Here is a 12,966-nt window from a genome sequence, read left to right on the forward strand (position 1 = left end):
TTCTCTCTCCCTCTCTCTCCCTCTCTCTCCCTCTCTCTCTCTCTCCCTCCCTCTCTCTCTCTATATATATATCTATATATAGATATATATAGATATATATGTATGTATGTATGTATATATATATTCTAGTAGTCCATACTAGTTTATTTTTATTTGGAATGGGAGGAGGAATTGAGTTATGTCTGAAAAGTGGAAATTTTAGCGTAGGTAAAAGGTTTTCTGGAAAATGTGAAGTAATTTTCTTTGCTAGTACATGTTTCAGGATCCTAACATAATCTCTCTGTTCACTGATTCTCTCTGAAGACTCACGGTCTGTAGTCATTGTAATGGCTGTGACTTCCAGTAAAAAGGTGTACAGAGCAGAATCAGCCAAGGAAAAAAGGGGACACGGTAGAGTAATCCAGGAGCACGCTTTCAGAGGTTCTCTCATAGTAGCCCGTCATAAAGAATGCCCTTCATGCTTCAGCAGCAAATTATGGTGACTTAAGAAATGCTGTCTACCAAGGAAGCTCAAGGCTTTTACATTGGACTTGCCTAGTTTTATATGTATTCTCTGCCTAGCACATACTAAAAGTTTAGGAGTTGGATAGAAAAGCAGGTGTTCGGCATAAGCCTTACAATTTGTGCTTATACTTGGGGACAGTAAGCAATTCTTATCAGTTGTGGGAATTTTCTTGAAAATCCAGGCCCTCACATGCCCTCCAACGGGGATGTCTATGTAAACAGTCCTTAGTGAAGATAGTCTCAGGCTTTTCTGATAACTTGGCTGCACACTGAACTTATTTTGTGTGTATGTTGTTCTTTAGCCAATTATTAAAGGACTTATTGTGGACTGTACTTTAAAGCGGCATTAATGTATTTTTATAGATAGAGAACAGCAAAATAAGTACATGAAGAAACCATTAGGCTTTTCCAGCAAAGAGCTGCTTGGGAAATTTCCTCAGTTGTGCCACATACATTGTCCTTAAATAAATACCATACATACTCAAGTAGGTCCCCTTTTGTCTTTTGTGGCACAAGTGGTTTCGGGGGATATTTGAGTCTGCTTATTGCTTTCCTGATAAAATAATGTTTGTCAAGGGTTAAGTCTTGACTGTTGACACTTCTCTTGCATACTTCATCTGTAAGCTGCTACCTTGAAAAGTTTATTACTTGAAAAGTTAGTGTACCCTTGCCCTCGAATGCAAAATACTTCTAGACCCACCCAAATGTGCTCCCTTCCTTCTGAATTATAATTTTGCATAGATCTGCTATTTCTACTTGGGTATATGTAACTTTATAGTCACTGTCTTATGTCTCAGTTCTCCTTTCATTCGTTTAGCTTTCCCAGTTGCTTGAAATAGTCAATGCTTACTCGTTTTTCACTTATCCACTATTATTCTAATTCATGGCCTACTGGACCATTTAAAATTTGTTTCCCCCACTTTGTTTTTGTTCATTTTTGTTAGCCTCAAAGTGCTGCCAGCTCCTTAGCCCATGCCCCCCCAACTTGGGACCTTGAGCTTACCAGGCAGGTGTGGCACGACTGAGCTACAAACTATGTCCCCACCTGTTTTCTTGGTTTTTTTTTAAATGCCAGCTGCATTATGTTAACTTGTTACCAAAAAAACCCTCCTGAAGTATATAGAATGAAATTGAAGCACTGATGTGTTGAATCTCTTCAGTTACTGAGTCTATGCAAGTTTGGATTTTAATCCTTTGGCTTTTCCTGAAACAACTGAGAAACAGTTATTCCTGACAGTCTTTGAGTTGTGTAGATTGAGACGACTCAAGAGGTACTCTTAGGCAGTTTAGGTGGAGTTGATACTGTTAGGAGACTTAGGCCTTTTTTTTTTCATCTTGAAATTGGGTCCCTCTCTGTAAACTATTAATTTTTTTTAAAACTGGATGGTGTTTCAGTTAAAAATTGGCATGACTATTAAAGAGCAATTCTGGGGCCTTGGTTATACCTCAGCAGCACAGCACCTGTCTGGAAAGTGCACGGCCCCAAGTTCCATCCCTGGTACCCAGAAAAAGGGCAGTTATTTAAGAAATTGATACGTTAAAACATTGATGGTAGTGAGTTTTTAATTTTGTGTGAGTTGAGTTTTTGTTCCCTTTTCTCCATGTAGATGGCATTTTTTCTTCAATAAATTTAAGCACAAAACCTGAAAGTTTCTGGAAATTATGCAGATTTTCAGCTGTGGAATGTGTTTTTAAACCACTTGTGTAAGGTCATAAATATTAAAGTATGAATCATATATATATTCTTTATGCTCATGTAAAACTTGATAGAATGTCTGTTGTGATCGCATATGATGAAATACCGATGTAATTCACTTTGTTCTTTATTTTTCAAGGGACCAGTTACTCTCCACAAGAAAATTCACACAACCATAGTGCTCTTCATAGTTCAAATTCACATTCTTCTAATCCAAGCAATAATCCAAGCAAGACTTCAGATGCAGTAAGTATTAAATAAAAACATGCCCAATTTTTAAAGAAAACTTATTGGAAAATACATTATTAAACATTAAGAACATTAAACCTAGGGACCAGGGATTTAGCTTTGACTGTGGGAAAATGACATTTTGGTTACAGAGATTAGTGGGGACTGGATCATAAGCTACATCTGACCAAAGTATAAGAATTACGTAGAAAGGCAGTGAAGAGCTACTGAAAGATAGCATCGGTATAGTAACACTGTATTTGTCATTTTGAACATCATCTCCACTAGCACTCCCAAATAATAGAATGAAAGTTATCAAATGATAGGATGATAATCCAGCAAATTTTGCCTTGCTTGGTTGGATGAGTATCATACCTTAATTGGCACTGGAACTCTTTCAGGATTTACTACTTTTTGCACTTTGTTGAACAGAAATAGTGCATTGCGACAGATAAATGAAGTATAATAGTTATTTTTTAAATAGTGTAAAAATTAGGAAAAGAAATCATTGAATTTAATACATAAGAATTTTTTTCTTGTGAAGTTTTCAGGTTTTAAATCTGTCTTGGAAAAGCAGTAACAATATTACTTAGTTATCTACTTGTACATTTCATAACAGTTGAAAGTGAAGGTGAATTTATTTTTTTCCAGGTTTAGATTAAGGTATTAACATGTAGTTCCTTGCTGAGTTCCATCAGGAATATTTATTGTATATCATACAACGTGGCTTGTGGTAATTATTCAGTGTTCTTTTCACAGTAGAATTTACAGACATGGTAGTTTTCAGTTAGTCACAGGTATTTGATTTTTTTGTTGTTAAGCATAAAAGGCCCCAAATTTCTAAGGAAAAAAATTTGTTCCTATTTAAAAACATTGTAGTTATAATTTTTTTCCTTCTAAGCATCCCATGTCAATTTTGAGTTGCTGGAAAGCTTTACATTCAGTCCAATGATGCTGTATTCACACTCCTGTCCTTCTTGGAATCAGTTGTCTTGCAATCAGTGTGTGTTTTAAAAATTTGAGTCTCCTGAAATCTCCTGTTTGCAACTAGCCTTTCTGGAGGTAGTGCTTTAATTAAATAAATAAAAGAAGGAAGATTTATCAGACTTCTTGGTCACAGGAAATGCCATCTTTGGTACTTAATGAAGTATATGTTGACAATTTGTAAGTTAATTCTATGATTAACTTCTTTCTCATAGTTTTACAGAAGTGATAGTACAGCTAAGGAGAATAGAAAAGGAAATGCTTTTTAAAGACCAGAGTAACATTTTCGTAAGCGTTCCAGAACACATTTTCAATCCAAGGAGAGATTAGATAGATAACTTGGTAACTCTTGTTTCCTAGGGCATTCGTTCTCATACATTTTTTTTCAAGAAAGCTTTTATGTGGGCTTCATCAAAATATACTATATTAAAAATCAAAATTGGGGCTGAGAATTTAGTTCAGTGGCACTGCACATGGCCTCGCAAGCACAACGTCCTGAGTTTGATCCCTGGTACCAAAAAAAAAAAAAATTGGAACAGATTTTAAAATCTTAATTTAAAATTAATCATAAGCTTACACTAATTTGTGCGGCTTTTGACTGTCTTTAATGCCTAATTTAGACTCTCAACTTCATACCTGCTCCTTCAGTGTTTTTTGATTTAAGATGTTCTGTAAATGTGCTTGTGATGAAGGGGGAAAGATAAAATCATTTTAGTCATGTTATGAAAGTAGTTTCAATCTTAAAGGATCTTGGGGCTCCATAACGTCTCTTGGAGAACTGCTGTAAAGCCTGTATTGGTCACCATCTCAAGCCTAATGTAGAAAAATTGAAAGTGTATACAGGCCTTTGATTAACCTTAGTTCTCAGTCTTAGAAATGCATTTTGTAATAAAAATTCAGCACTTGCTATTCCATTCATTCTATTCAGTATTTTAAATTACCTCCTTGCTTGGAAGGGTTTTCTTTTTCCTTAATTCCTTGAGCATGGAAATGGGGTAGGGAAAAGAGGTCAGAGTTACTGTTGGGATGGATAGATAGTCGGTTAGAGTTACTGTTCGGATAGATGGATGGATGGAAGGAAGGAAGAGGGGAGGAGAGATGAGAGGAGGAAAGAATGTGTACCCTGGGACACATTTTTTGTCAAGTAAAACATAGTAACCTAGGACTGATAGTAAGTAGTATATTAGACCAGTACTCTTCAAGATAATGGACATTTTATAAACTTTTAACTGTCCTGAAGATTGTCCAGATGTAAATTAACTGTTTTTAAATACAATGTTTTAATTAGGCTGATTCTCCACCCCCCCACACACACTTTTTGGTGAAAGAAGTGTGTTTATATGTTTGAAGCTCCTTAACTCCTCTTCCCTGATAGGGGACAGTTTACCATCACACTGAGGAGCTCTGGTTTAGACTACATGGATCTACTCTAGTGTAGTGTCTTTGTCTGCCAGCCTCAGATCTCATTCACCTCTCCATAACCCAGTAACACTATGTCTTGGATAACATAACAGTAACCGTGTCTTTGATAACATCGATAAAAAGGATCAATTTGAAGAATTTTCTGAATTTGGCCTTTTATAATTAGGTTTCTGAACCCTTCTTGTAGCTTACTGTGGAAAGCTGGAGATTGAGAATTAACTCTCCACTACTTGTAGAGGTCTGGAGGCCCAGGGCTGATGTCCAAGACCATCATTATTTTGAGGTGTAATCTTAGACTCTAAACGTAGTATTTGCAGTATTTTTCCATCTGCCTGGAAAATTACTAAGGAATTTTTCAGAATCATTGTTGAGTTTTTGAGCCATTCTTCTCATCACTGGTGTTGTGACATACAGATAGTTTGTAAGTTCTCTAAGCTTGCTTTGTCATAGGAAAAGTTAAGGCTTGGAGGGAAGGGAGCTAGCACTGAGTAAGAGTTTATTTCCTGTGGCTCTAAAATGGTGTCGATCCTCACTGTGGTGACCGCGGAAGGATAGGCTACCATAGTACAACTTTATGTCATACTGGTCACAAGCTTCTGTGAGAAAATAGATAGGGAATTCAACCAGGGAAGACTTGAGATTTTATCAGACATTCTGGGGCCAGTAGAGGCACTTACTTAATAGCTTTTCAGATTTTTCCAATTTTATTGTAATTTACATTGTTTATACAATACTTGTATGAGACCATCTATGAAAATTTTTGGAAGGCTGGTTTTAAATTCTGGTTAATGCTTGATTCGTCTCAGATTTGGAGGATGAAACAAATTCATAGCTTTTAATTGGCTTTTGGTTTAATTTTTTAAATTTGTGGTGCCATTTTTCACTAAGTGCATATAGGCAGCCATTCTCTGTTGCACTGTGTATCATTGCTGTTGTGCCAGAGAGTTTAGAACTGGTGTTTCATGCTATCATAGCAGTTGGAAGTGGGTTCCAGCAGTTAGAATTTTGGTAAGGAGGAACTTTTGTATGCTTTAAAGTCAAAAAGAGTTTATTAACTTCACATTAAGCTAATATTTATTAATCTGTTTAACATTTATCTTTTTAGTACTTTGTTTTCTTTGAAAGACTTGTGTTCTTTTGTAGATGTGTGTTCTAAAATACATACCTAGGTAGATTATAGATCAGGGTATATATATTTTTTTCTTTCCCATATGTGTGCTGTGAAAGCTATAGACAGTTGCAGTATTTCCTAACAGGTGATTATATAATATTAACATTTTCTAATTTTTGAAAATATTTTTAAGCCTTATGATTCTGCAGATGACTGGTCTGAGCACATTAGCTCTTCTGGGAAAAAATATTACTACAATTGCCGAACAGAAGTTTCACAGTGGGAAAAACCAAAAGAGTGGCTTGAAAGGTATTTGCTTGTACTCACATTAAATACTTCTTAATTCTACAGGTTAGGCTTCTGATGGCATTAAATGGTCAAATTTTTGGTTTATTATAGTGATATCCATCACTCCTCATCTTAATTTCATTTATTGGCCCATTATTTTGTGTTTTCACAGTTTCTCTTAAAAACACATGTAGGACAGAAAGGGGTAAGAAAGAGTCAGTGTATTTAATAAAAGATAGTATCGATCTTTTTATGCGTATTCCTTATATGATTAGAAGTCGTATAATTTTCATGTTAAATTTTTCTGCCGTAGGGCTGGGGATTTAGCTTAGCGGTTCCATGGCCTGCCTTGCAAGCGCAAGGACCTGAGTTCAATCCCCGGTACAAAAAAAAAAAAAAAAAAGTGTTCTGCCATGTGTAGAATTAATACTACAAAGTTTTGATTATAGGATTAGTAGTATAAAATAATTGGTACAGTTTTGCCATGAGTGAGAAATACTAGTTTTCTATACATCCCATGTCCCACAACAATTGAATTATAGATGATGCTCAGTTCTGAAAGTCTATAGAGTATTTTCTTGAGCATTTGGCCAGAGCAGTTTTCGTGGACACTTAGGGCTGCGATGTAATGTTTTATTGGCTTTATTTTCTTATTTTTAGAGAACAGAGACAAAAAGAAGCAAATAAGGTGGCAGTTAATAGCTTCCCAAAAGATAGGGATTACAGAAGAGAGGTGATGCAAGCAACAGCCACTAGTGGGTTTGCCAGTGGAAGTGAGTATTTATTTTTGTTTATTTTACACATTTATAAATGTTGTTGTCTACATGTGTAAATTAAAATAAAAATTAAGTGATTTCTTTCATGTTGGATCTGTGTCACCAGTTTCCACTAGTTTACTGAAAAGGGAGAGGGTTTGCTATTCATAATGGCCTTCATGCAGTTGAATTTTTAATAAGATTTTGTATTGCTTTTTATTTTTTAGAAAGCAAAAAACAAGGTAACCCCCTGTATCCTCAGTTTTGTCCTCTTAAACAGAACACAGAACACACTGGATTTTACCCTGGCACACACAAATGGCAACTCCAAAGTACCTACTGGCTTTTTGTGTTATCACTGAGAAACTTAGCCGTACATGCATAGATGACTCTCTGGCTTACAAAGTTTAAATTTCACAGTGGTGTGAAAACCTCATATAATCATCATTTTTCATTTTTTATACAGAATTCAATAAATTACATCAGTGATGCAATACTTTATTATAAAGTGGATTCTGTGTTACATAATCTTCCCAGCTGTAGGCTGTTTTAAGTGTAGTGGGCATGTAGTGAGCAGGTAGGTTAGACCAAATCCTGATTTTCGGTAGGTTAAGTGTATTTTTTTTTTTTTTTTTTTTAATTTGAGACAGGGTCTCACTATGTAGTTGAGACTGCCCTGGAACTCACTATGTAGCCCAGGCTTGTCTCAAACTCACAGCAATCCTGCCTCACCCTCCCCAGTGCTGGGATTACAGGCGTCGCCACCATGCCTGGCTTAAATTCATTTTCTATTGCCAACTTATAATAGGTTCATTGGTTTATAACGCCCTTGCTAAGTCGAAGGACATCTGTATTTGGAGATTAATTTCATCATGATTATATGAATCTCTGGTATATAATTGAACATAGAATTTCTGCAGAATTATAATTCTACCTAGAAAACTGTTTGAGAGCCTCTTGATCAAAGGTGCTCTTCAGCAGTAAATCAAACTGGGCATACCTTAACGTTACTTTGAGGCCAGAATTTGGTGATAATGGAATGGTTTGGAAGTTTTACTCCAAGTTTCCATATTCCCAAGTAGTTTCCCTTTCCCCAGATAAGATTTAAATCCCATATAGAGAGTTCTTTTTTGAATTTTAAAACTTTAGAAGAATTCTAAAATTTGCTCTTGTAATTCCTAAGGGTAAGTATTAAATTCCTATATGTTTAACTCAAAAATCTAAGTAATAGATATACTTGGTCTTAACAAGGAATATTCATTCATTGATGGGAAAAAAAATACTTAAGCAAATCTAGTTACGTGTTTCTGCATGACTGAATGTTTAAACTTTTTTTTTTTTTTTTTTTTTTGTACCAGGAATCAAGCTCAGGTCCTTGTCCTTCTGTGAGGCAGGAAGCAGAACCACTGAGCTAAATCCCAGCCCAAGGAATATTAAATCTTGAATCATATATTAGGGAAATTGTAGTGAAAACTGATTCATAGTACCAAAGTTAGGAAATAACGTTTTACTTTGAAATAGACTTGATCTAGTCTCTTCACTTTTTAAGTAACTGACTTTGGGCAAAGCTTTTTCTCTTGAAGTAATCAGCACCCAGCTTATGGGACTGGAGCAAATAGAGAATTGCATCATAGAGAAGTAGTAGCCATTGGTGAAAAATTAACCTTTTTTTAGTAAACGTAGGATATGATACGGAGGATGCAGTATTGTGTCCTTACTAACTAAATCCCAGAATTAGTAGCAGCACTAGATTGGGCCAGTTCTTGCCATACCGGGCAACTCAAAGAAGAAAAAGCAAAGCCCAGTAATTCTTTGCAAAGTAACCTCTCATTTAAGTCACCTACTTAAAGTAAGTAAAGGGAGAAATTAAGAGATCTGATTCTGGAAAAATTGATAGGAAGGCAGCATGGCTTCTTTGTGTGTTATGTATACAACTTTTGCAGTGGTACCTTGGTTCACAAACTTAATTTGTTCCACAACTCAGGGAAAGATGGCCACATTTGTCCGTGTGGTAAAGATGGCCGTGGTCACGTTCATCACTGGATGCAGTTTGCAAACATGAGCAGTATTTTGCCAAATGTATCTTTCTGTTTGCAAACCACATTGTTCACAAGCAAAAGTGCTCATGAATTCGAGTACCACTGTATTTCAAATAAAGTGTTTCTTTTTCATTTTTTGTTCATTATTTCAAAAGTAAAGCTTGCCTGTCTAAAAATTAAGAGAAGTAAACACTTGTTCCCATGACCCAGCAACGTATTGGCACAAACTTTTTTTGATACATTGTATTTTGCTCCAAAGATGGGTTTAGCACTGATTATAATCTGTTTTGTTTAATATTTCAGCAGTGTATTTCTATTTGAGTTTATAATTTAATACTTGTTACATTACCTGCATAGTTTTACATTTGTGGGGATGTACTGTTATTTATAAATAACCCCTATCTAAGAGTACCTTGGGTCGATTTTTAGCCTTGGTGTTTGTTTGTTTGGTATTGGGGATTGAACCCCAGTCTTTGTGCTTGTGAGGCAGGTGACAGCACCACTGAGCTAAATCCCTGGCCTGATTTTTAGCCTTGTAAGCAAGGTGATGACCCATATCTGCCCTCTTACCTGAAGATAATTTCCTAGATGTACAGATGATGAATCATTGAGTCTGTGGCTATGTTGAGGTATAATCATGCACATATCACACTTTTTTTAGATTTTAGTGTTTGAGAAAGGACCTTAGTTATGTTGCTTGTTTCCTTTTTCTAACTGCTCACCTGAGCTGTGTGTGTTGCAGTAATAAAGTCAGTAATCCATTTAAATGTTTGATGTTGTCTATTCAGAAACATTGCCAGTTTCCCCAGGTGTACAATAAGTATAGATTGATACTGGGATAGAAAGTGATGGGGGCTTATAAAGATTTTTATATGTAAAGAGATAGTACTCTACAACTTGATAGTAAAAGGTATACGGATAAAATTTTTTGCTGTAGGAGACTTTCCTTTAGTTCGGTGGGTTATAGATCATCATACCCACTACATGCCTGTAGTATACCTCCCTCTGCTCATGAACGAGTAGCAGCGGGTAGGGGCGGCAGGCTAACATACAGCCACTTACTTAACTTCCATCTAGAGTTTGTGAGCAATACAAGGTGTTGCAACTCTAGCTTCCCTCCCCTGTTCCTGTAATGCTGCTCTTTTTAACTTACATTTGAAGTTAGTGTAATTTTCATCTCAGTGCATTGTTTCATATTTTGACTGACCATACATAATTGAAAGAATTTTCTCGATCAAGAAAGAAAAGTTCTAGGTATTAAAGTGATATTGTTGGGTGTGGTATTATTTATCTGTTTTGTAAATATTTGCATTGTATGTATTAGTATACTCTTTGCAGGAAGAAAAATCTAGGCTAAAATTATGTAACCCCAGAATTTATATTGGGTCATTGTTAAGAGACCTTGCGTTTTGGTAAGGTTCAAATTTTTGGCAGCATCCCAGCATATGTGGTTGGGATATAAAATGCACTTGTGTACAGACAACTGTAAAATAATTTAAAGTTTGAGAGTATTTCTTTGATCACTCTTGGTCTTTAGAATTAGAAAAGCTGTGAATTGGAAAAAAATAATACATATTCAACAGAGAGGGTATTTTTTTGTTAACATGATTTAAATTTTCCTTCCTGTGTATTGTTTTGTGGAGGCATAGTACTAGAATTTAAATTGATAAAGCTTAAACTGGCTTGAGTTTAAACTGGCTCACCTATTTGTGAGTTTAAAATATTTCTATGCCTTTAAATTGAAAGAGAATCTGTTATCAACTTGTGATAGATTTTTCTGATGACCCTGCAGATATAGGACTTCTGTTTGCAGTTAGCATACATGCCATAATTTTATTACTTTTAGTATTACAAAAAATTCTGAGTGCACAGTTTGTCATAAATTCAACCATCTGAAAATGAAGTCACTTAAACCCTAGTATAAACTACTTTGGAGCCCACTAATTAGCTACTTAAGTATTCAGAAAAAGCAGGCTAACAAAGCTAATATTCTTTTGCAGTGGAACCACTATAGGTAATTTAGTCTATTATTAATTAGATCCTATGATCTATATTTTTAAAGACTAGAACATTTTTTAAATTTTTTGAGTGAAATGTGAATAACACCATATTGGGTTTTTTTGTTTATTTGATTGTTCTTTTATGTTTATAAACTACAGCATGGTTCTAAAGAGTACTAAGAAACTACCGGCCCACTTGAAGTCTGAGCATAGACTATTGAAACTCTTCCTCTTTTATTTTTTAAAAATATATTCCAGTATTAAAACTGCAGACACTATCTGGGCTTGCAGTTTTAAAACAACTTATATATATATATATATATATATAAAAGTATGTCGCTAAATTAGCTGATGTTAAAGACAGGATTCTAACGTAATCTTTTTTCTTCCCCCTCTGTCATTCCAACATCTCTTTTTTCGAACTGTGAACTGTAAAGTGGAAGACAAGCATTCCAGTGATGCCAGTAGTTTGCTCCCACAGAACATTTTGTCTCAGACAAGCAGACACAATGACAGAGACTACAGGCTGCCAAGAGCAGAGACTCACAGTAGCTCTACGCCAGTACAGCACCCCATCAAACCAGTGGTGCATACAACTGCTGCCCCAAGCAATGTTCCTTCTAGTCCATTCTCGCTACAGTCTGATCACCAGCCAAAGAAATCATTTGATGCTAATGGAGCATCTACTTTATCAAAACTGCCTACACCCACATCTTCTCTCCCTGCACAGAAAACAGAAAGAAAAGGTATGCCATTGTACTTGATGCTGCACGTTGGACTTTAGTTTCTGATAATATGACGTTACTTTCTTTGGCTTACTTAAGACTTTACTACAAATTCTTCTTTTTCTTCCTTTTTTGTTTTGAGTTGCTTCATAGATGTAGGTCTAGAATTAGTCATGAGGAGCCTTTTCTTTTAATTTGTAATTATTAAGACATTTTGCCTTTGACACTGAAGTCAAGTGCTTAATTTATAATGTTTAACGATGGTTTAAATAACTGGTCAAAGTTAAATGTCCCTTCATATTTGCATAAAATTTTAATTTTTGTGATTATCTTGATAGAAGTCTCGATTTTTAAGTTTGATGCAAATTAGGCGTTTTTAAACAGCATTTCTCTGTATCAGTTGTTTTTAGTAATATGCAATTGGTTTTATGTATATATTTCAATGTTTTCTTCTCTGCCTAGCTCCCTCTCCTTTCATCTCCCTTACTCCCATTGCCTTCCCTATTTCTGAGTCTAGCTTGTAGTTTCCACCAGGTTACTGGTTTCAGTTTCTGAATTTAAAAACTGAGTCACAAATGCAACAGGATAAGTTGTATTAGTTTCTAAAATGAAACCTCCATCTGAGGATTACAGGTAAATACTGCAATGCAAATTGTGTTTATACAGCTCATTGTTAATTCACATGTTCAAGAAGTTAGAGAATAACTTTGGTAACAGTCACTTGAGAGGTATAATATAAGCAGTGGACAAATGTATTTAATAGGCTCTTCACAATTCCAAACTGTGCTTCATCAAAGAGAATCTAAGGAAACTAAAAAGTAGTCTACACAAATTCCAGTGGCACCTTGGTTCACGAACTTAATTCTTTCCACTATTCTGACTTCATACCAAATCAAATTTCTCTTTATAAAGTTGAGATTGACCCTAACCATCAAGTTCAATTCAATTCATGACCATTTCCGCTGTGACCAGAATCATGGAAAAGAAATAAGTTCATGAAACTCATACTACTGTAGTATGGATGAGTCATTAGCAAATGTTAGTTGTTGAACTTTGAAATGTCTAGTGGAGAGCCAGGCATGGTGGCACACACCTGTAATTTCAGCACTTGGGAGGCTGAGGCAGGAGGATTGCTGTGAGTTAGTTCAAGACAAGCCTGGGCTAAACAGTGAGACCCTCCCTGTCTCATAAGAAGAAAAAAAAGAAATGTCAAC

At 35.5% G+C, this 12,966-nt stretch overlaps 1 protein-coding gene across 3 annotated transcripts in view; it reads left to right on the plus strand.

The window, feature by feature from the left end:
• The window catches only part of Wac (WW domain containing adaptor with coiled-coil), a 78,031-nt gene that overhangs the window by 44,051 nt on the left and 21,014 nt on the right, over window positions 1-12,966 (plus strand). For 2 of the 3 annotated variants that reach the window (XM_010614770.3, XM_010614771.3), the window contains exons 2-5: window positions 2,340-2,446; window positions 6,139-6,254; window positions 6,894-7,006; window positions 11,465-11,773. In XM_010614770.3, coding sequence (XP_010613072.1) covers window positions 2,340-2,446; window positions 6,139-6,254; window positions 6,894-7,006; window positions 11,465-11,773 — 645 coding nt within the window. The remainder of the gene's footprint in view (window positions 1-2,339; window positions 2,447-6,138; window positions 6,255-6,893; window positions 7,007-11,464; window positions 11,774-12,966) is intronic. The other variant, XM_010614772.3, reaches the window with a different exon arrangement.

The sequence above is a fragment of the Fukomys damarensis genome, unplaced genomic scaffold (genome assembly GCF_012274545.1).
Source record: "Fukomys damarensis isolate Sample0158 unplaced genomic scaffold, DMR_v1.0_HiC HiC_scaffold_19, whole genome shotgun sequence".
In the NCBI taxonomy this organism is placed as follows: domain Eukaryota; kingdom Metazoa; phylum Chordata; class Mammalia; order Rodentia; family Bathyergidae; genus Fukomys; species Fukomys damarensis.